This window comes from Galendromus occidentalis, unplaced genomic scaffold (genome assembly GCF_000255335.2).
Source record: "Galendromus occidentalis unplaced genomic scaffold, Mocc_1.1 scf7180000075389, whole genome shotgun sequence".
NCBI lineage: Eukaryota > Metazoa > Arthropoda > Arachnida > Mesostigmata > Phytoseiidae > Galendromus > Galendromus occidentalis.
Window position 1 is genome coordinate 289,095 of NW_003803379.1, and position 20,672 is coordinate 309,766.

Sequence of the window (20,672 nt, forward strand, 5' to 3'; positions counted from 1 at the left end):
AACATTTTTCAGAAATCGGTGTCTACATGAGATCTCGGAATGCTCCATGGCGCTTCGTGGAATGCTATTTCATTCCTCCGAGGAGTCTTCTTGTCTTATCCCGATCCCAAGCTCAGATCCCACCCGGAGCAGTGTCAGGTCGCGGGGGCTGAGCGAGAGTGTTTTTTTTGTCGATTAGTCGGCATGATTATCCGTTCGAAACAATGACATTGTGAGGCGGCCTAAACCTTAGTTTGGGGGGCTATGTTGAAGACTTGAGTTAGGCTGCGGAGCGGCCTCCAACGGCCCCCAAACTGAGGTTTAGAGCCGACGCACGCCCGGAAGGCAGCGCCACGGAAACATTGGGCGCCATTATGGGCTGCGCCGTTGAGGGCCTACTAACCTACACCGACTCGATATAGTGGAACTGCTCCGAGAAGGAGGATAATTTATCCTATGCGGACAGTATCGAGCGCTGAAATGATGGACCTCGGAAACTGCTATCATCTATCAGAAGTATCAGTATGAAATCGTCGTTCACAACAAGGGAGACGATGAGAGCGCGGCACCGGCTGTGAAACATTAAGAGTCCTAGAGCGATTTGCAGATTCCTTCCGTTGATGTACAAACACATCGATGGAGCCGTCAGAGCAAGAGATATAGAACGAGCAGCAGGGTTTTATTTACATGTATCTTCGGAGCTTTCAAAAGAGAATCCGGTCCGACCCCAGAGTCTAGACGATCTACCATCCATGACCGTATCCTTTGCTGATCACGGGGACCGAGTGGAGCGAGACAACTGGTTTCGACACGTAATGGATAGACTTCACTGGTTTGTGGACGTAGCTGACAACGGGCTTCTTGACGTAATGCGTGGAAACGATCGGAGTCTTGACGTAGTGCACCTTTGCTACTTTAGCATGGGATACGTGATAGTGACCGTGTCCGTAGCCTCCATATCCCCCATAGCCTCCGTAACCCCCGCAGTTGACTGAGGCAATGAGGAGACAAGAGGCAAGAAGAGCGAGGGTGGCCGCGGAGTTCATTTCAATTGAGAAGTGGAAAGTCCCAAGTGACTGATACTTCAACGGATTTTCTCCTCTTTTATTTATACTCAGGACTTCGAATGAAATGCTCAGCGAGCGAGTTTCCCCTCTCTTCCGTCAAGGTTCGGACTCCCAAGGGCTGAAGCTCTCTTTTTCTTCTGACAAGTTCTGGGTAAGCAACGACCGAAATATCACAATAAGCATTGTTCCCCGCAGAATGTTACAAGTTAAGGGTGTTGCTTGGTGCTGTTAATTACTCATAAGGATCATTATCCTAAATCACCACAGAAGACGCGAGTCTGGCTACGCGAGGTAGAAATTAGCGATAATACTTTCTGGTCGTCATCATCGAAGGCCGATAAATCCTTTCGGATCAGCGGTGAGCCGATCGTGAACTCGAGGATTCTTTCCGGGTGACAGTATCCGGTGTTTATCTGAGGAGCGGTCACTTAGTTCCCTATCAATGGAAGGTCTTCGTCGAAGAAGCCGCATCCGAGTTCTCTCAGCCGTTGCAAGGAGTCGATACATCTAAAGGGGAGCTCAAGCAGGCATGGTTCGCGGGGATATGTCTCTCAGTCCCACGGGAGGAGTCTGTATTGAGGCTCCACACCGCTTTAGGGAGGATATCAACAGAGAAACCCAGACGCTTCGACCCGAACTCAGGGCCGTGCATCCTAAACGTGTAGAGCTTCCTGGCTGACTCCCCCGACCGATCCAGGATTTCAAACGGTCGCGGCGGACTTTCGCGGGATTGTTCCGCGGCAGTTTGCCACAGAGGGGGGGGAGAGAGAAAAAAATTTGTTCCCGGCAAACTGGACTCTATGTATCTGCCGGTACTCAAAATTGAGAGATGAAAGAATGTCGCTAGACCGGCTGCGCGAGAAGCCGCGCAATCGCGAACGGATGTTTGCCAGAACGGGTGGGATTCCGGCGCGGGATATGCAGCTGAGCGGCTGCCCTTCCGAGACTCCGGCGGAGGCAGTGCCGAGCTCCTCTGACCGGAAACCATCCTGAGAAGTAGATCCTGTTCCCGGTGATAATATCGTGGCAGACCTCCCGCTCCAGTCGGCTCCTTTCGCAGGCTCCCCGAAAACGTGCTGCCCCGCTCATGATTTGCTCCCAAGAAAGTCCCCCAAGAGTGTCTACACTAACGAGGGTCGATCCGACAATGTTTGACGTTTCCCTGGAGCGCGATCGCGTCCCGGTCCGGGACTTTATGAACCTCCCCGAGAATAACTGGAATAGAGGTAATGGATCGAATCTCTGAGCGATGTTTTTCAAAATAGAGCCCCTGGCGGACAGCCATAATCCGGGGCGGTCGACCGATATTTTTAACAGCTTGAGAATTCAGCTTCCCCATCCGTTGTGCTGCTTGTCCACCACCGGCAACAGAGCGTCACGGAACCATCGTCAGCCAAGCGACCAAAGTGCTAACATTCGAGATACCACCAGAAGCCCTATTCCTAATGGTCAAGGTTCCGGATCAGAATTCTCCGAAGGAGCAGAGGGATGCTCAATGTTAGCGCCCCCGGATTTCTCAGTGCGTTCCAGCAGACCCCATTTTGGGCATACCGGGTTTCGGATAAGGTCTCTGCACTTATGCTCGGAGTTCGGAGCTCGGATCTTGCTTCTCGCCGCGGCTCCGATTGAAGTACTTCCGGAGAGGCGAAGGACGCTAGGAAGTGAGCCCCGCCTATGGAGCTTGACCGAATGCCATCGGCTTTGCCTGCAACAATATCTCCAACCCTCGGACATCTATGAATCCGACTTCGCTGGTTCCAAAGGTTTTCTTCAGACTAAGTATTCCGCGATGGAACTCGATCCACGAGAAGGAGGTACGGATGGTGCGAGTTGTGAGTTGTCTTTGTGGAAACTGGAGTTTCTGCTGAGCGGGTCCGTATTGCTGATTGAGGGGAGACTCAGAGGCTCAACCGAGTGAGAGTGTATCGTTCTAGGGTCGATTTCCCTTTGAACCAAGCTGCGGGAACCTACTTCGTTGAATCGGTTGGAAGTCCGGAGCGACCTCCGACACTCTCCGAAGTAGAGCTCGAAATCAGTTCCTCGGCGGAATTGAGGCTAACGTCTCGTACGAGGGTCTGGGCTCCGAAAAAATTTGGATCTCTCGGGCGCATATTTCTTCCCAGAATATTTCTTCCTCGCATGCCTGGCGTTGGAATCGAGCGATATGGAAGGAGCTTCTCCTCCAAGGCTCTCAAAATACTTAATCATTAACGAGATAGGCCGCAATCCCCTCGCGCGGAGAGAAACTCCAATTGTCGGAGCTCGAGCGCGTTTTTGCTACACGTAAAGTTTCGGATTACTCCTTCTTGAAGCAAAAGAAGCCTCCGGAAGGTCGTCCCCGATTCGATCTTCAAATTACAGCACGGATTCAGCGGAAATCGTATCTTCGGGAGATTTTCAAGTCCGAGAGTCGAGCCCATCTCATATCTTTCACATCAAGTGACATTCCCGAATCTCGTACACATCTCCATCGATAAGTTTCTCGATCCTTTGGCCGATTCGGGTATCATGGAGCCGGGAGAAGAGTCTGCGTTTCAATGGCAGTTTCGGCACCACGCTAATATATATAGGCAATGAATGTCCTAAATAAGTACAAGTCTCGCAGGAAACGACGCGAAGCTCAACGGGAGGCCTCGAGTGGATTGAGAACTCTAGGGAGGTCTCGGAACCTCGATTTTACGACTTGTTAATCGATTTGAGGATATGCTCAGCCTAGGCTACCTGGCGCATCATGCAAGCGGTGCCTCGGGTCTGCGAACGGCTGTGAATGCGCGTAATAAGCTCAGCTTAAGCGGTCTCGTCCATCGGAGGAGACCGCACTGATGCTATCGTTGGAAAACAATCCACGGTCGTATATTCATGGAGCTCGATTCGAGGTGTGTGAACTGTGTCCTTCTCTTGAGCCTCTCCTGATTCAAATTTACCCTCGCAAGCACCTCCCAGGAAATTGATTTAAGTTTGACCTCGGCTTAGGTGCCGTCTTATATATTTATGTATACAATTGAACGAATCTGATACACAGCTTGCCCGTGCACAGTGATGACACCTCGCAAGATGGATTTTCTTGGTCGTCGAGTCCCATATTCCTTGGAAGCGATAGCTGACTGCTTCTATCAGATCTGTTGGAACTCCGTCTGGGATGCTTATGCTCAGTCTCCGGTAATCAGATCTACACCGGGTACTCAGCGGGTTCATCTGACATTGCAACGACTCACATAGATATCTCCGAATCTCAGGGTTGATTGCGATACGTGATCCGACTGATTTCGAGGAAGATAGGCCCGATGATTCTCTCCCGAGCGCACAAAAGCTTACCCTTCGAGCGCGTGGTCACGACTTCTCACGAAAGTCGATGGAACTGACGCAGGTAATCGAGCGAAATTGACTGTATGCTAACATAGCCCGGAAGTCTTACAGTCTTCCCTTCCTCCCCCTCAAACCTCACAATTTCTAGTCGCTAGATTTCGATCGGAGCCCACGCGAGCCTCGAACGTTGAATCTCCCAATACAGCACTCGGGGAGAGATCGCTCCGAGAACGCCGGACAAGGCTCCGTCCTCGGTTTCGGGGAAAGTTCACGCCGTCGCGCTCACCCTTACAGAGTCCCTGCTTTAGAGCGCCGCGCGTTTTCCCAACCTGACGAAGGGCTCTCGACTTCGTGCCGGAGCTTGATTTCCGGAGTGGCGGAAGCAGGGAGCAGCGCCGCACGAGTATCAATGCCCGGAACCAATGCTGACGTAAAAGATGAAAACATCGCCAAGGGACTGTGTCGGATCAGCACCCATCCGAGCGCGCATGAGGGTCAACAGCTTGGGGTATCATATCCGGTACTCCCAGACTTTTCGCACAAAAGCGACAGGAAGCGCTGATGCTACAAGAACAGATTATTACGGTCACACTTCCGAAAAAATTCTGTAGGAAAGCTAGACCAGGGTGGATTTCTGGCCGGAGCTTGAAAGTCACTATCCAGTTTCCTTGACTTCCAGCAACTTCCGTGACGCTTCGCTGCTTTACGGAGAAAGTGCTATAGCAGTGAACTACGAATAGAACTATGATATCGTGAAAATCTTTAAAATACCGCACTTTTGCCTTGAATCGTGACTGACGGTCTTAATCATAATGTCAAGGAATTCATTTGAGCCCCGTTATAGCGAATCTCATGGGACCGATCGAATCTGTCCGGTCATATCGGAAGCTCGTAGTGGCGATAGCCCCTAAACATTCATACTTGGGCTCCCCGGTCAGATCTAAAGCGGAATTTCATCCTTACTGTCGAAAAATCTTCAAATCGATCATCGGCCCTCGAATTACCGGGTACCGAAAGCTTTCTGTATTGCTCACCGATCAGACTTAGTCATCAGAATTAGTTATCTTCGCGCTTTTGGTGTTGTGCTTACATCGTGTAGGGCTTGGCGGAATCTCCTTATAATCTCTGCGGCGACTAAAGCATCGCATGATTTCCGACACCGATGACATCACGTTTGATGAGTTGCAAGACCCGAGCTCGGAGCTCGGAGAACAGCTTTCTCGGAACAAAGATCCGCGACGTCGGCCCTGCACATCCTCCTGAGGATGGGGATCAGAGGTCGGATTCGCCCGCTTCCCCCACCCAGTAACAGCGCATTTCCCATTCGCGCTTCTGAGGTCTCGGTATCAACGGGGAATTCTCGAGGGTTTTCTGGTGAACCATTCCCAACTACATATCAGCCCCGAACACAAGCGAACTGAAGGAGAGAACAGTTGGTTGGCGAAGATTCGTTTGACCGTCAAGTCCGCTACTTGCACGGTTTGTTAGTTAAACAGTTCTGATAGTTTAAAGCTGAATTTTATTGGACGCCACTATACCGCCGAAAGTGCCTTTGTAGTTCTATTCTCGATTTCCCACAGAAATTATCAGTAGAAATCGGAGTCAGCATTTGAAGGTTCAAACCTTGACGAGGGAGACCCCTCTCATATCTGGGTTCGTTTCCGTCAGGCAGTATATATATCGTGCCCGCTGCTCGCTTCTCGGATCAGAAGCTTGAACTATCTCAATCAACATGCATTCCGGAATCGTCCTTTCTCTCTTCGCCTCCTCCCTCCTGATCGCATCGGTCAACTGTGGAGGCTACGGAGGCTATGGCGGTTACGGGCACGGTCACTACCATGTGTCCCACGCCAAAGTTGCGAAGGTACACTACGTCAAGACTCCTGTTGTTTCCACTCATTACGTCAAGAAGCCTGTGGTCAGCTACGTCCATAAACCGGTCAAATCCATCCATTACGTATCGAAACCTGTTGTGTCCCTCCACTCGGTCCCCGTGATAAGCAAAGGATACGGACACGGTTGGTAGATCATGTTCAGCGAACTAAACATGTCGGTATTGAATGATGCTTGTGGTGATTCCTCGAACTTGTGAATAAAAAAATAGGCGATGACGACCTCGACCAGAATATTTATTCTCGCGAGAAATCCCTCTCTACAGACTCGCCCGAGAGAGGCATTCCACCGGCGCACAGGTCGAAAACTCTCTGTCTCTGATCTCCGATGGGCGAGGACAGATTTTCGATAGATATCCGAAGAAGCAGTCTGGGTCACGGCGTATACTATTCCTACATCACCTCACACAGGGATATCGCTGCCTTCGCCGACGCGGGCATAAGGGAGAAATGAGCCGCTGGCGGTCAGCTGAGGGCTCCGCGATGGAACAGCTAAAGTGACGTTCTCGAGATCCTCTGTTTGATCATTTGCAGCAACGGCGACTGAAGAATTGATCCGCTTACGTCTAATTTATAGATCCGACGGATGAGTACGACACTTGCGGATATGGCCTCCGTCGCTCCTCTCGGATTCATTCTTTCCTTCTGGTTGTGTCTCACTATCCCGGAAAAAACCCTCGTTGATGAAGTTTCGCCCGAGTAAGGTCGCAGATCTCAAAAAGCCAATCTTATACGGATGTGGACGATGATATTCCGGGGAAGAAGGGCTCTTTGAATCACTCGGCGGCTATCCGAATGACCGGACTTCTCAGCCTGCAGTCCTGACATCAATGTGATCGCAACCCTCCGACGTTTCTATTCGTGATGGTCACGGTCACGGCCGGTAAAAAAGGTTCGACGAGCCTCCGCATTTTCCCACGTTCATCGATTGGGACCTAGACCTGTAACTTTCGGTAAGGGGAGCAAGTGAAGCATGTTGGCGTAGGATGGATTCTTACGATTAGATTCGCCAGCGGAGTTCAGATGGTCTTGTGAAAAAGGAGCGAATTGATCGAACAACGTCTAAGAGGAACGTTATAGTCCAGAGTTGATAACGGTTTTGCGCCATCCAGATCTTCTTGAGGTAATCCGACGATTAGCGATTTTGAAGCAGCGGAGAGGTCCGCAAGACGCTCTCATGGTTTTCCCGACTTTGCATTCGAAACCAATCGACGGCTGTGCGAGCGGCAAGCCTGCAACTATGATACAGAATCGCTCTTTTTTTCGTATCTCGACACAAAACGAAGCAACTTAAAAATTAGACCGGAATTTCCTCCCACACCGATTCAAGACCTGACGCACAACAAACTCCCAAGTTTTTGGTACTTGTAGTTGACATTTCGTCAAGGTTTCCAAGAACAAAGTCTGTCCTGGGAATCGAGAGAAAGAGTCACACGACGACGTTTTAAAGGGCAGACAGTGGAACTGGGGGCCGTTCCCCGGTGCAAACACCCTGGACATGAGTAAACTCACAGCTCTTGGAGCTTTTGTCTGCTTTGCACTCTTCATCACTTCAATTCACGGTGGATACCACGGAGGTCATCACCTTTACCACGTGACCCATAAAAAAGTTGCCAAGGTGCATTACGTCGAGACCCCCATCATCACTACTCATTATGTGAAGAAACCCGTGATCACATACGTGCACAAGCCTGTGAAGTCCATACATTATGTTTCCAAGCCGGTGATCTCCTACCACCACATCCCGCTAGTCGTGAAGGCTCGTAGACCTCGTCATCATCATCATCATCATTTCCATGTCCATGAGCATCATGATTGGTAGGCTCACATTTCCCCTATTTGTCTCCCTTGCTCCGAATAACGTGCCTCCACGAAGATCACTGAGCTTGGATTGCTTCGTGGTTCGACACACCCGACTCTCGATGATTTTTGATTGTGACATGTGCCACCCTGTCGGGAGATCACTCCTGCAGATCCCGTGAACAGCATTTAGCTTATAAAATTCACTCATGTATATTCCAATAGACGAATAAAGTTCTTCGACGACCTCATTGGTTTCGACCGTCGGCTCATCTGTCAACGGATCCTCGGAATCAGAATCGAGCGCACGGACTCGCAGGCTTGAAGCCAATCAAAATTAATTATAATTTTATAACAATAATTATTGTCCAGAGCGGTTCGCGCCTCACTCGAAATCTCACACCGACCCCCTAAAGCTCCCTCGTAAGGAAAATCGCCCCCTCTGCCAATTTTCGCGGGGAAAAAGTCCGGGAACGAATGGAGGAATGGCAAGAATCGTTCCATGCCCGGCGCACATGGAGGTGCTCGATTTTTTAGACGGCACCCGCCTGCCGCGCTGAGCCGGAAGCGGTACGTCGAGACAAATTCTAAGTTTATTTGTTCTCTCCGTCAGAACGTAAGAGGAACTGGGCGCTCTGAGCATCCAGTGGCGCCATCTGTGGAGAGGAAGCGGCCCCTTTTCACGCATCGGTAGCTCTGTCGACCACGAAACGAACGCGATTCGGTGAACTACAACAATACACATGTGCACGATCGAGCAAACAAGCAAACCCCATCCGATTCGGGCTGTCCTACTCAAACACTTAGCAACTCGTCCTCGAACTCCAACGGACCTCAACGTTCTCCGGGAAGATCTCCCGGGGCGGGCGGCTCCGCGCGCGATGGATCTTCGACTGCAGATCCATCCGCGCTCCAGCGGATGTCTCTACTTTTGAAAGACGGAGAAGAGTCCGGAGTCCGGCACCCGTTGGAGCCGAGGAGTCTGGCGAGAGTGGCCGAATCGGAACGTTCATCCATCGGCCACGTGCTCGACTTTATCCAATACTGAAGATAGAAAACCTCCGCGAACAGGAGGAACAGTCTTTGCTCCGGCGACCGTCACTCCCTCCTCATCCATCCACGTCACCCTTTCCAGCTCCGTCCGTGTCAGAATCATTCGCCGCCAGAGGAGCCAGACGGCGCGGTGGCCACACGTCACTCCTCGACCGTTGGCTCAGCCGCAGAGCGGCTTCTGCCAAAGCCGTGATATTCATCCGTTGTGATTAAGGATACCAAAGGATACTGCTTTCGACAGAATGGGTGAGTCCGGCCGCGAGTCACTCCTCGCAATGTGGCCGCTTTGTTAAGTATCGAAGATCTGTGGGATCGGGAGCGTCCCGTCCGCCGTTCGTACCGTCAGTCAGCGCCACAGACTTCGAATGGGGACATCACCGGTCCTGTCGTTGAACGGCACTAGCTAACAGCAGACATCGTCCACAAGTTCCGCTCGCTTTCGACGAAGCTGGCTGTTCGGTATATGTTTCAGAAAAATATGACTCCGGCATATGGCTCTGGGCAAACGAAGTTCTAGACTTTTCCTGTCACCGCAGCTCCTCTAGTCGGAACGGTGGTGCTTCGACTTACGAAAACTACCTCCGACGCCTTTACCGGAACGATTGATGACTACTGGGTTCGCTTGGCTTCGGTTGTTTTACGAAACAGTTCTCTCAATCGTTCTGACACGAGTGTCTATGATCTGTAGTATCCCTGCTTACACAGCTGACTTACCGGTCGTGAGTCAGCGAGTTGGAAAAAAACGCATTACACTTTCCGAGTATTTAAATGAAGTCTGTCTACTGACGTTATTCACCGAGTTGCGCCAGCCTTTTATTTTTACCTTTCCGGAGCTAACTCTCGGTTTAGCGTTCATGTGTGTACACCACACAGCGATCTGCATCGGACAAGAAACAAGAAGAGTCCAGTTTCGCTTGCGCGCTCGTTCGCTGCTCAAGTTCGGTCAAGATTGCTCGTACATCGACGAGAATCAGCAACACTCAAATCTGCGTGGGCGAGACTCTTCAACCTCTACCGAATTTTCACAGACTAGATCTTCAAGAAGACGCTTAATGATGTGACCAGTACGTCGCGTCGTCCCGAGTAACTCGATCGATTCGGGATATCGCGGATTCGCCGTGGGAGGGAATCTACCAGTCGACATTACTCTCGAGCAGTCTTTCGTATCGCCCCTGATTTTAACTCTACGGACGGAATCCATGAGGACGGCGAGGGAGAGCGGACTTCGAGAGCTGCCAGGCAGGGGGTGGAATATTCTCCATTCCAAGCTGGGCATGTTCCTCTCGCCGCCTCCTCCGTCTTACGTTAGGAGGCATTTCATCAACTCGACAAGCCATAGCCTGAACACTAGGTCCAGGGATCTCAACGGGCCAACGCCGCACCGTCGTCGTTAAACCATGCGTGCGATGAGAACATCTGATTTTTGCCTCAGTTTTTTCTGTGTTCAACGGACATGAGGTACTTTCGCCAAAGAAGCGTCTGCCACTCATGGTACTAACGGAATTCTGTTATTCCTGTCTTTCGGAGGAGTCTGGGTCGGAAAGTCTCGCGAAGCTTCGGGTACCTCTCGAAATTTTCTCTCTGTAAGCACAGGACGCATATCGTTCGTCTCGTTCTTCTGCTGCTTCTGGTGCTCCTGATGACCGATAGAAGCAGAGAAGTCAAATGTAATTGTTTCCCTTCTCTTTTGTCTTTGTCTGTGGTTGAACTTTCGTATTCGGCTGAATTTAACTTGCAAATCGAATCGTATCTCATTATACCTCATAGAGGAAACCCATCCACGAGAACAACAATAGCATGCCGGGCCTCGTACCGCGAAGTGGTCTTTACCCTAAGAACGGATCGGGAGTGAAGATCGAGCAAATGAACAAATCGGAGCGAAACTCCCCGAACCGATCGCAAGAACAGTTTTTCCCCTTCTTGGAAAAAGTATCGATACGCTCGGATACTCTAATTACCAGCGACCAGCGAGTTTCCCGGAACAGCATAATGAGTCTTTAAACGCGTTCGACTTGACCATCGGAAGACTCTCATAGCTTACAATGAGTGGGATATCAGTGTGCGAGCTTCCAGATGAGGGATTTCTTTCAACTCTTCACCTCTCACGATTCTCCAGGCAGCGAATCGCTTTATACCGCTCCGCGAACGATCCCCACACCGGTTCGCAAGCGTTGCAGCGAATCATGACTCATCGATTTCACATCTCGGTACCTCGCTCACGAGGGCCGATCATTGACCAGCGAGATTTTTGTCCCGAGTTCTCACAAGCGTCAGCTACGTGTGTCGAACGTTCCAGCCTCACCGACATCTAGGTTCGCAGGAGAAGATTTTTTTATGACCGATGATTTTATAGCAGGAGGACAGGCGAATTTGTTGCGAGTAGCGGTCATACTCGTCGGAAGTGTTCCGCCAAAGATAGCCACGAGTGAAATCCGCCTCGAGAAGCTACGCTCTGTTGAATGGCGCATCCTGTTAGCGAGTGGTTAACGGCAGGCTTCAGAGAAGCTACGGGTCTTCCTAGTCTGTTTGTCATCGGAGCTGGAGGCCGTCTAGGCATAATGTCTGGCGGCTCCGGGCTGAAAGTTAGCCACCGATTCTCGCGCTTACTCTGCTCGGAAGGAGGACGGTTTCGATGGGCTCCCCCGTTCTTTCTGATCTGAGTTACGCATGCGAGTTATGTACGTACTCGCACTCTTTGACTGAGGTATGGGAGCGAACGCGACACTTGGCTGTCGAGAGTCGTTTCCAAAGAGCTCATAAACTGGGTCTTGATACAGACATGGCTGCCAATTGTCACGGTCTATATAGAATAGGAGTGCCGGCGTGTTTTGTATCGATGATGGGCTGTCTGCCTGAGCCTGACAATGAATCCATCGCGTATGGGACACAAGGTCAGACTGACTCATCGGGCGTCTGATCCGTGATTAATCTGTAGCATTCCTCTAATTGTTTCTTGACTGTTGCCATGGGCATGTATTTGGGACATCTTTCTGCCCGCCCGCCCGCCCGCCTACTCGCTTGCCCGCTCGTTCCCTGTCCGAATCGTTGACTTCTAGCGACAGAAGGTCAGAAGCCAGAAAGCGAATATGAGGGTTCCCGTATAGCCCTCACATCGAGCACTTCCACGTCTGACGCACGATTTGAACTGCGCTCTCATTTGTTCGTGAAGTATTTACCGTCAAGCTTGTATTCCGAACGGTCTGGGATGCCTGTCATCTTCCTGACCAGCGTTCTGTATTCTGCTCAACATCCCATGAATATCATCTTCAGCTGTACAACATGATCTAAAGAGCTGCTCCCGGAGTGAAATACCGAGATCTTTGTCTCGTTGAGTTCGTGCTCCCTCCTCACATTACGATTGCGCGTCGGATCGCGATGATTGGGCACGTTCCTCTGATTGTCGAAGAACCCTAGCGATCCGTTCATCAGCTTGGGACGCGTCAATGAACTGTATTATGAGCCGACGTTGGATCGCATGGTTTCGGAAAGGATGTTCGAACATCGAATCATTGACCTTCTTCGATGTGACAAAATCGGGAAGGTTCGGCGAGGGGATCGATTCCAAACTCGCCCAGACCACACGGTCAAATGCTCTTGGACCACCTCTTCGTCGTATCAGCAAATTGTCTCCTTGGTTGCCACAAGGAGACAATTGAGTTGAAAGCTCAAGTGCTTGCCCGACTTGAGGTTCACCATTCGACGTCTCGAACGCCCCGATGGTGCCGGAGCTGTGGACGAGCTTTCTGTCTGGCCCTGTGAGTTCTCTTCCGCAATGAATTATCGTACGGAGGCGAGCGCTACCGAAGCCCTGTAGAACTATTTTGAGGCTTGCACTTTCTTCACTCGGAGGCGCCGACGAACCAACCAAGCGACTAACTGGCCCACGAACGGAAACAAACCGGGCGGCCGACACATTCGAGCAACGAAAGTGTCGGCCACCGAGGGGAGGGATGAAAAAGCAGAAGACGAGCAAAAGTTTTCAACGAAAAAAAACAGACGACACAAAATATTGGCCAAAAGTTGCTCGGTGTGGCCTCCTTCGACTCGCTCGCTTGGTCGGCCGCTCGCTTGGTTCGTTGCTTGAATCGCTTGTTGTTCAGCTCAGTTTGCGCCCGCGCATCCGTCGGCGAACTTTTCCGAACACCAAAAGCAGTGAGAATAGAAGGTAGCAGCAGGCAGTGGCAGCTGCAAAAGCCACATCTCGTTCTGACTTTGCTTTCTAGAGCGCAGCGGGAGCGGCGCCTCCTCGTTGACTCGCGAGCTCGCTGACTCGCCGTTTTGAGCTTCGTTGCTTCATAAAGAAGCTGAAGCAAAATGCAGGCAGATGTCGGGACAACCATGGAAAAGGACAAACAAACCAACCTTTACCTGACTGATTCGTCGACGGCGGATACTTCTCGGATAGAGAAATTCCCAGTCGACCACCGTTCGTCTCATCCGCAATCAGACACGCTAACAGCGGCTTCCTAAGGAACCCGCAGTTCCAAAGCGGTGAATCATTCGCGCACGAAAGCGATGATCGAGAGGAATGACTCGAAGGCTGATGCTTCCGAAGAAACAAATGATATCTTCGACCACAGATTTTTCTCAGAACTGTACCGGTTCCGTGACGGTACAGTTTTTCGTCTGCAAAATATGCCACCGCTTTCACCGGCGAAAACTGACAGGCCTGACCGTCGAAGACATAGACCCGCTTATCGTTTGACAAGTGTGCGGTCCCGATGATTGCATGATTTGTTCTTTGTGGCTTCTATGCCGGAACTTCGCGCGGGATTCCAGAGGAAACCTACGGCTATTTTGCCAGCGTCGGTTCGAATCCGATTGTTGCAGCGAGTCCGAGCTCCTGAAAGCTCTTGGGATTCGGAAGCGCATTTATCCCGAGTTTCACCGCTTTCCCGCATTTCTCCGCGCTTTCATCTCACTTGAGAAACAAATATCGCATCCGATCAGCCTCCGATGAGAATGACGTCTCGGCTAATCTGGCTGTAGCTCCGCGGCGAGGAGGAAAAGCTCGAGGTATCGATCGGATGCGAGGCAAATTTCATCTAGCCGGAAAGATTCTCTCAGCAATCCCCTCGCCGGTCTTTCTTCCGAAGAGCTTAGCGAAGCAACGCCTCCAATTATCGTTCTCACTGGATGGAATAATTCCCGGCGGAAAAAAAAAGAAGCGGAGGCTCCTTGCAGCTGATCCCGAGGGGAAGCAGTCATCGGCGGAGATTTTCTCTGCTCAGAAGAAGAGAAGATTTGGACCGGAAACTATTTACATACTTCGTTCAGAGACCTGTGTAAAGCCAAATTGCCTCCGAGGAAGCTCTCGCTCCCGGTCTGCGAAGACGGCTACCGCTTGTTGAGTTCGCGGGAGGGGGATTCGGAGCCCCTCCCGAAATGCTTCCGCTTTCGAAGCTGCCGTAAATGCCGTGAAACGGTGCCGTCGATCGGTGGCGAAGTTCTGGGAAATTTCGGCGCGGCGGAGCTAGAGCTCTGATGCATCGTAATCGATTGAAATCAAGAATAGTTTACCAAATGACTGGGTGAGCTCCAAAGTGAACCTGAATGACTCAAATGGGAATGAAAATGATGATGATCATCATGCAGATGGCGATGGCGTCGACAACGATAATGATGAGCAAAAACTGCTTCGCTGGCGTTTGAGCAGGCTGGCTGCTAGGGTCGCGGTCGCTCGCTACCTCACCCGCTCGCCTGTGTTGTCAGGCAAGCAACACTATTGAGTCATGCTCCGGTTGGTCCTTTGTGTCGCATCCCAGTGCCCAGTTCGGCTTCGCTCGGTTCAGCTTTGCTCAGCCAGTCACACAAGCCCGTCGGCTCTTCGATGATCCTGCCGCCGCGGCAACTGCTGCTGTCGCTGCTGACGCTCCGGCTCGAAGTTCCGTCTATCGCGAGGTTCTGGGGGAACAGTTCCTCATCCGCAGTCAAAGTCGAGTGGCTCAGCTGATGTGTACCGGCGAGCCGTCGACTACGCAGCGCCGGCTTTGTCGTGAAGCCCGGAGAATGAAAAACGAAATAGAGGAAGACCGACCTGGACTCAGAGCCACACACAGCGACGAAACAGCTGACTGCCTGCCGAATGGATACTCGGACATACGAGCGGTTTGACGGACAGACGGACGGATTCACGGATTGACTGACACACAGAGATATGCAGTGAGGATGAGCGACAGACGACTAAGAAATCGGAAGAATCCGAGATTATCGTTGAGCCGCTGCCTGTTTCGGTGAAACTTCAAGCTTGGAGGAAGCTTTCCCACAATATCAGCTCGCTGGCCGCGCTGCTACGGTGAAGAGATCCGCCAGCGATTTCCAGATTCCCGACAGCGCCATGTAGAATCCAAGCGTGGTCAGATTTCGCGGCTCAGTCGCTCCTGCATTGACACACAAGGAGCGCACTTTGTTTTACCCCTGCTTCGGATGCTTATCAAGGAGAACCATGGCACCAATCGCCGATGCATACGGAAGAGCGCGTTCGTTTCTAGGAAGAAACCCTTGCAGCCAGATCGGCTAAAATCCTAATCCTTCACGAGTTGAGTGGATCATTCGCGGTACAGATGAATGCCGAACAACGAACGAGGGATTTTCGTTGGCGGCAGCTACTCGTGCGCCACGTCAGTCGTCTCCCACGAAGATCACGTTTGCTCCACTTTGCTCCGCGAATGATTGCCGTGAATTCGCTGCCGGCTCGCCTGAGTCTTTCATGCCTTCATCCTTCTTCTGTTTGTTTGTTCGGCACTTCGTGCGTTCGGTTTTTCCCGAACTATCCAAATATCCCCCGACCAGACCGCCTCGCCGCAATCACTAGTTCAAGAAACAGCTTATCCGTCCGAATAGCCTCTTGGATATTTGACTAGAAGTGAGAAAATCTAAAACGTGGCGACATTTTGTCACGCGACGTCAGCGAAGTCCGAGCGTTCGACGCGGGCGCGGGCTACGCAGAGAAGAGATTCCGAAAATGAGAATGAAAAAAAACGTGCGTCGCTGTGATTCACATCGCGTGACATTCCCATCATCAGAATCTATATCTGGGAAGATGGGCAATTCACTGTTTCGCTATTCTCTTCCGCAACGGCTCGGCTCAGTCCGCTTCCTGTTGCTTCTATGGAGAAGAAAGTTCTTCTTGCGAGTTCAGTGAGAGGACAATGGAACACGGAAACCTTCCGCAAGGGCCTAATCAATATTTCAACGGGTGTCCATCGAGATCTTCAGTGTTCTGGGTGGGAACGAGTGGCCGATTGCTTATCATCATCATCATCATCGTGACTTCCCCACACATCCGCATGTGTGTAAAAAAACGCGAGGTTTAGATGGGGGAGTTTCACTAGCGAAAATCGGAGGAGCGGAGCGGAATTCTCACGGCACTGAACCAGAGAAAGAAAGCGGGGAAAGTATAATAGTTGGAGCGAGATATCTCGTCTCTTAAACGCTTGAATCAACGAGCACCTTCTCCTCGTTAATTAAGCTCCCTTCCGGCTGGATGCTCCCCTAATTACAGAATCGTTATGTTTCATCGCCGAAGCCGACTCAATAATATCTTCCTGTTTTTTTCCAGTCAATCTTGTCGATAATCAGTCCGTATGGGTAGCACACCCCGACGAGGGTTACGTGTCCGGACACGTGATCGACATCGGAGCCGAGAGAATCTCCGTCCGCGTGGCCTCGAAAACCATCGAAGCCACATATGCGCAAGTTCACTATGCGGAGGAAGATCCAAACAAAGAAGTGGACGACAATTGCGCACTGGTCTACTTGAATGAGGCGACGCTGTTCAACAATATCAGAGTTCGCTATCACAAAAATAAAATCTACACTTACGTCGCAAACATCCTCATCGCAGTTAACCCCTACTTCGAGATACCGAAGCTCTACACGTCGGATACAATCAAGTCGTACAAGGGCAAGTCGCTAGGTTCGCTGCCCCCTCATGTGTTCGCAATCGCAGACAAAGCCTTTCGCGATATGAGGGTCGGGAAGAATTCACAAGCTATTATTGTGTCGGGCGAATCTGGCGCGGGAAAAACAGAATCCACGAAATACATCCTACGCTACCTCTGTGATGGGAGCAGCGCCGGACCCATCGAACAGAAAATTCTCGAGGCCAATCCGATTCTCGAAGCTTTCGGAAACGCGAAAACAATGAGGAACAACAACTCGTCGCGATTCGGTAAGTTCATCGAAATTCATTTCGGCAACGACTACAGCGTCGTCGGCGGATACATTTCTCACTATCTGCTCGAAAAGTCGAGAATAGTCAGCCAATCCAAAGACGAACGGAACTACCACATCTTCTACCAGCTCCTCGCTGGAGCCGACAACGATCTCAGGCAGAAACTGGGTCTCACAAACCCAGACAACTATAATTATCTGCGGAGCGGGCTCACGAGGTACTTCGTGAGCAGTAGCAACAAACTCGACTCAACGAAAGCCTCTAAAGACCATCAGAAACAAGGTCCGCTTAAAGATCCCGTGCTCGACGACAGCGAGGATTTCAAGCGTCTCGACAAGTCGCTCGAGTTAATCGGGCTCGATAAGGAGCGCCGTTTCTACGTCTACGCGATCGTTGCCGCGGTTCTCCATTTGGGAAACGTACAATTCGAAGAGAATCCGGACGACAAGAAAGGAGGCAGCAAGCTGAGAGATAAAACCAGCGAGATCGCCCTGAAGTACGCCGCCACGCTGATCGGAGTCGATCCTGAAGAACTTCAGATGTCGCTTCTGTCACGCCTGATAACGTCGAAAGGGGGAGTGAAGGGCACGGTCTACATGGTCCCTCTTAAAGCCCACGAAGCCAACAGCGCCCGAGACGCGCTCGCGAAGGCTCTCTACGCGAAACTTTTCGACTTCATCGTCGGTACGATCAATTCGAGCATTCCCTTCAAGCAGAGCGCCTACTATATCGGCGTTCTCGACATAGCCGGTTTCGAGTACTTCCAGTCAAACAGCTTCGAGCAGTTCTGTATTAATTTTTGCAATGAAAAACTGCAGCAGTTTTTCAATTATCGAATCCTCAACGAAGAACAGAATCTCTACGAGAAAGAAGGTCTCGGCGTAAAGCGGATCGCGTACACCGACAATTCCGACTGCATCGATCTTCTCGAAGCGAAGAACACCGGAATCTTCGAGATACTCGACGAAGAGAGTCATCTGCCGACCGGAACCGCGGCGCACTTCACATCTCAAGTACACTCCACGCATAGAAAACACTTCCGAATCAGCATACCTCGGAAGTCGAAACTCAAAGCTCACCGGGAACTCCGTGACGAGGACGGTTTCCTAATCCATCATTTCGCCGGCGCCGTATGTTACCAGACCGAAAAATTCCTCGACAAGAATAACGACGCCCTGCACGACTCGCTCGAAGCGATTGTCCTAGACTCGAATAACCCCTTTGTCAAATCGCTGTTCCTGTCCAAGAGTCCCCAGAGTTCTGGCAAGGGCAAGTTGCGCTTCGTTTCGGTTGGCGCCAAGTTCAGGAAGCAGCTGGCTGAGCTGATGAAGAAACTCGAGGCTACTGGAACTCATTTCGTACGGTGCATAAAACCCAACAACAAAATGGAATCGAAAATCTTCGAAGGACCGCAAGTTCTCAATCAGCTGGGCTGCTCTGGGATGACTTCGGTTCTCGAGCTGATGCAGACCGGTTTCCCTTCAAGGGTTCCATTCAGAGAGCTGTACGAGAAGTACAAGAGCTATTTACCGAAGGACTTGGCTTCGCTGGATCCACGGCTTTTCTGTAGAACGCTCTTCATGGCCCTCGGTCTCCGCAACAACGATTTCAAATTCGGGCTCACCAAAATCTTCTTCCGCCCCGGCAAGTTCGCCGAATTCGACGAAATAATGAAATCCGATCCCGCCAGTCTCGCTCAACTCATCTCGAAGGTCCGCAAGTGGCTCGTGATATCGAGACTCAAGAAGGCTCAATGGTGCGCTCTTTGCGTCATCAAACTCCGGAAGAAAATCGAATACCGTCGACAGAATCTCGTGATCATACAGAAAACCGTCAGAGGGTACCTCGCGCGGAAACAGTACGGTGGTCGCATCCAAGGTCTCAAGAAGCTCAAAACCATTCTCAAGCAACTCGCAGACATGAAGAAATCCACCGCACCCACCATCGTCAGTCAAATTTCGGAGTTCGCCGATCTCGAAAATCAGGTGAAGAATCTTTCCCGTAGAATAAAAAATGGAGAAACTGTCGATCGAGTCCTAATCGAAAAGAGCTGCAACGATCTCACGAGCTCGCTCGGTGGACTGGCGAAAAAAGTGAAATGCGCGATGGTGGAGCAGCAGGTCCGCGAAGCTCAGCGTCTCAAGGAGGAGGAAGAGAGAAAGAAAGAGGAAACCAAGAGGCAAAAGGTGAGATACTCCGGGGGGCTCAAGTTCGGATCATAGATGTTTAGAGCTGAGAAACCTTTGCGCTGAACTTCAAAGGGTATTGGGTTACACTGATTCGACGAATCATGTCTTGCAGGCCGAGATTGAGAGATGCAGACGAGAAGAGGAAGAGAGAGCACGAACAGAATCCTCGATGGCTGCCGCCGCCGATGCTGAACGTAAGGCTCAGGAGGAACGCTTCATCGAACTGCAGCGCAAACTCGAACAAGAAAGACGTGACCGCGAGTTGGCCATGCGCTTGGCTCAGGAAAACAACTCCATGGTCGAGGATCAGAGCCCGCCGTCGAGCATTGGGTCTACGGGCAAAGGTGGGTCGTTTCGCGCGAGACTACCGCGAATGAAGTGTCCCCGCGGAAGAGCAGAAACCTAGAGCGAATGCTGAAGTCTTTCTCTCCCTCGCAGACTCCATCCCAGCGGGCAAGTATGACCTGTCGAAGTGGAAGTATTCGGAGCTTCGTGACGTCATCAACACTTCGTGTGACCTCGAGCTGCTCGTAGCTTGCCGAGAGGAGTTCTACCGACGACTGAAAGTGTATCACGCTTGGAAGAGTCGGAACGCGAAGAAAGGACCCGATTCCAAAGACGAAGTTTTTCGGCTCCCTACGGCTGATCACGCGGGAGTTGCACCCTCGCCGGAGTCAGGTACCCGAGCGTTCCTTTTCAGTTCATTGAATTCGATCATGATTTCCCATCCGTGCGTATCCTGGATTCCTGGATTCGATCGTATCCGAGCCTGATCGTTATGATGGTCATTTTATATTGAAGGACCGCCTCGACAACGCTACTTCAAGATTCCGTTCAAACGCGATGTACACTCGGTCTCCGGATGGTGGTTTGCGCATTTTGACGGCCAATTCATCGCCCGCCAAATCGAGATGTCGCCTAACAAACCCGCTCTGCTGCTCCTGACCGGTCGGGATGATATGCAGATGTGCGAGTTGAAACTGGAAGAAACAGGCCTGGCGAGGAAGAAAGGCGCCGAAATACTCGAGGAAGAATTCAACAGAGAATGGGCGTCACTCGGAGGTCAACTTCCTTACGAGCCTCCGTCCAGTCGAGGCGTGAGGACCAACTGATAACTAATTCGCTAAGAGCACCTTCTGTCACCGAAAACACAAGTCACACTGGAACGAATGACCACGAAGATTACCAGAATAGATTTCCGAGACTAAGA

The 20,672-nt window shown here is 51.2% G+C and overlaps 2 protein-coding genes across 2 annotated transcripts; one reads left to right on the forward strand and one right to left on the reverse strand.

The window, feature by feature from the left end:
- Nucleotides 1–722: 722 nt before the first annotated feature.
- On the reverse strand, nucleotides 723–1,025 carry LOC100902908 (cuticle protein 65). Its single transcript, XM_003737036.2, has one exon. It carries the CDS (start codon nucleotides 1,023–1,025, stop codon nucleotides 723–725), a length of 303 nt encoding a protein of 100 aa, XP_003737084.1.
- Nucleotides 1,026–7,742: 6,717 nt separating this feature from the next.
- Nucleotides 7,743–20,657, forward strand: jar (Myosin heavy chain 95F jaguar). Its single transcript, XM_029112942.1, has 5 exons — nucleotides 7,743–8,007; nucleotides 16,659–19,459; nucleotides 19,575–19,806; nucleotides 19,901–20,140; nucleotides 20,264–20,657. The coding sequence occupies exons 1-5, from the start codon at nucleotides 7,743–7,745 to the stop codon at nucleotides 20,572–20,574; spliced, it is 3,849 nt and encodes a 1,282-aa protein (XP_028968775.1). The 3' UTR covers nucleotides 20,575–20,657.
- Nucleotides 20,658–20,672: the final 15 nt, after the last annotated feature.

Bases quoted from the DNA above. Each gene is read 5' to 3' on its own strand.
- LOC100902908 (XM_003737036.2), bottom strand. From the start codon at position 1,025: ATGAACTCCGCGGCCACCCTCGCTCTTCTTGCCTCTTGTCTCCTCATT.
- jar (XM_029112942.1), top strand. From the start codon at position 7,743: ATGAGTAAACTCACAGCTCTTGGAGCTTTTGTCTGCTTTGCACTCTTC. The intron at 19,460-19,574 runs GTGAGATACTCC...CATGTCTTGCAG, and splicing joins AGGAAACCAAGAGGCAAAAG to GCCGAGATTGAGAGATGCAG. The intron at 20,141-20,263 runs GTACCCGAGCGT...TTTATATTGAAG, and splicing joins TGCACCCTCGCCGGAGTCAG to GACCGCCTCGACAACGCTAC.